The sequence below is a fragment of the Paracoccidioides lutzii genome, assembly GCF_000150705.2.
Source record: "Paracoccidioides lutzii Pb01 unplaced genomic scaffold supercont2.2, whole genome shotgun sequence".
Taxonomy (NCBI): domain Eukaryota; kingdom Fungi; phylum Ascomycota; class Eurotiomycetes; order Onygenales; family Ajellomycetaceae; genus Paracoccidioides; species Paracoccidioides lutzii.
In genome coordinates, this window is record NW_015440948.1 from 2,090,834 (window position 1) to 2,092,975 (window position 2,142).

The 2,142-nt window shown below is 47.9% G+C and overlaps 1 protein-coding gene across 1 annotated transcript; it reads left to right on the forward strand.

Annotated features, from left to right (window-relative positions):
- Positions 1-42: 42 nt before the first annotated feature.
- Positions 43-2,068, forward strand: PAAG_11257 (hypothetical protein; the record flags this gene model as incomplete). The annotated part of the gene is made up of 4 exons (XM_015846935.1): positions 43-61; positions 264-342; positions 413-781; positions 853-2,068. 4 exons carry the CDS (start codon positions 43-45, stop codon positions 2,066-2,068), a joined length of 1,683 nt encoding a protein of 560 aa, XP_015703542.1.
- Between the last annotated feature and the right edge of the window lie 74 nt (positions 2,069-2,142).

A 2,142-nucleotide genomic window follows, 5' to 3' on the forward strand; every position in this document is an offset into this window, starting at 1 on the left:
CTGCATTGAAGAGTTTGACCTGTCAGATAAGAACTTCAAACCATGCCCCTGTGGATATCAGGTATGTGTAATTTATTTTTTCCTGGTTTTGTTGCATCTTGAGTTTTCACCCCCTCAATCATTCCAGTAGACGCAAAGTTTCATCTATTTACATCTATATATATCTGCACACTCTCTGTGCTTATATATCCTGTGTCAGGCTAAGGCAGCTAATATTCTTCCCAGATCTGCCAGTTTTGCTACAATAACATAAAAACACACAGCGAGGAAGGGCGATGTCCAAACTGCAGACGCGTATATGATGAGAGTACATTCAATGACAGAGTTCCCAGATGCCGACGAGTTAGTCCATTCCACCTCTTATCCCTTTTTGTGTATCCGTTAGATCTAACGCGGATTGTCACCCAATCAGGTTTAAAGCGGACTTGGCGTTAAAACATCGCAAGGCTGCAGCTGCCAAAAAGCGAGAGGCCGAAAAGCGAGAAATTGAAGCGTCCAGTCGAAGAAATCTCGCTGGTGTTCGGGTTGTACAAAAGAACCTGGTTTATGTCATTGGCCTAAACCCCACGATACGAGATGAAAATCAACTTCTACAAACTTTGCGTGGAGACCAATATTTTGGACAGTATGGGGATATTGAAAAGATTGTTGTGAGCAAGGCCAAACCAGGTGGCAATCCAAACCAGGGCATCGGTGTTTACGTAACCTTCGCTCGCAAAGCTGATGCCACAACGTGCATTGCCGCTGTGGATGGATCTCCGAATGGCGACCGCGTCTTACGGTGGGTTTATCCATATGGATATGGCTCCCCGAATAAGCTGTCAACTGGATACTGATTCCTGTTTGATATAGGGCCCAATATGGTACAACGAAATATTGCTCGTCATTTCTTCGAAACGAGCAATGCAATAATCGCAACTGTACATTTCTTCACGAAACGGGCGAAGATAACGATAGCTTCAGTCGCCAAGATCTATCCTCCATGAACACCATGTCATCACAACGTGTTCACCCAAGCGGGCCAAGTGGGCCTCCTCCTTCAACCCAGTCTCCATACACCTATCACTCTCAACCTGTCAGATCAGCCACACATCCCATCCAAATTCCGGCCGGGCCCCAACCAATGCGGCGACAAAACAGTAAAGACGAGCCAGGGAATCGAACCAACATTGACTCTTCCGCTTTGCCGTCGTCTGCTAGTTGGGCTAACAGGGATTCCCATGTGCAACGTGCACGGCGGCCAAGCGTGGCTGCTAGCCAATCAACCCCTAGTCCCAAGATTGCGAATGCGGTTGTCAACAAAATTGAGGATTTAAAGCGAACTGCTGAAAGCGCCCCAGCGCCCGGTCAGGATTCTGCTAGAAAACAGACCCCAACTCCGGCAGAAGCCTCAAGCTCATCTACCAGCGCTACTCGAACAGTGTCCCCTCCTTCGCCGTCTGCCCCTAGTGAAACTACCATGCTGGACGAGCTGGTGAAAGCAGTCAATAACCCGGATTTCCGTTTCATATTTTCATCTGCGGGGCTGACATCTGAGGAGATCGCGTACATCGAGAATCATCCTTCTCTTATCGATCCATATGGCGGAATTAAGCGCCGTGCGATGCGGGAGAAAGCTGAACATGAACGAGCAAGCCAGGAATCTGAGAACCAAATGTTAGTTCATTCTGCTACGAACGAAGAGGAGAACCTTGAGGGTGGCAGTTCACAACTAGGCGGCGAGCCTGAAGAAATTCATTCCAACATTGTCTCGGGACGAAATAATAGGGAGCCTCTTAGTGCAATTCAACCACCATCTCAACAGACGACATCCGTAAATTCTGCGATTGGATCGCCTGTTTCCTCTGGCCACCAGTTTCACGGAATAAATGTTGCCGGTCGAAGCCTAACTCCCCTCCAGCAACAACAGCTTCTGTTACTCAAGAATGCTGGCGGGCAACATATGGGGTTAATGGATCAAGTACACACTGGGTCGGGCTCCAATGCATTTGAGCATAATGTCCAAGCACGTGCAGGTCTATTTTCAAAATCAGATGCCACAGATGGCTGGTTTGCATGGTCATGTTAGACAATCATCACGATTCTCCTTTGTGAATGATGCCAACGCAAAAAACGCAGCCAACCAAAGACTCGTCAATCAGC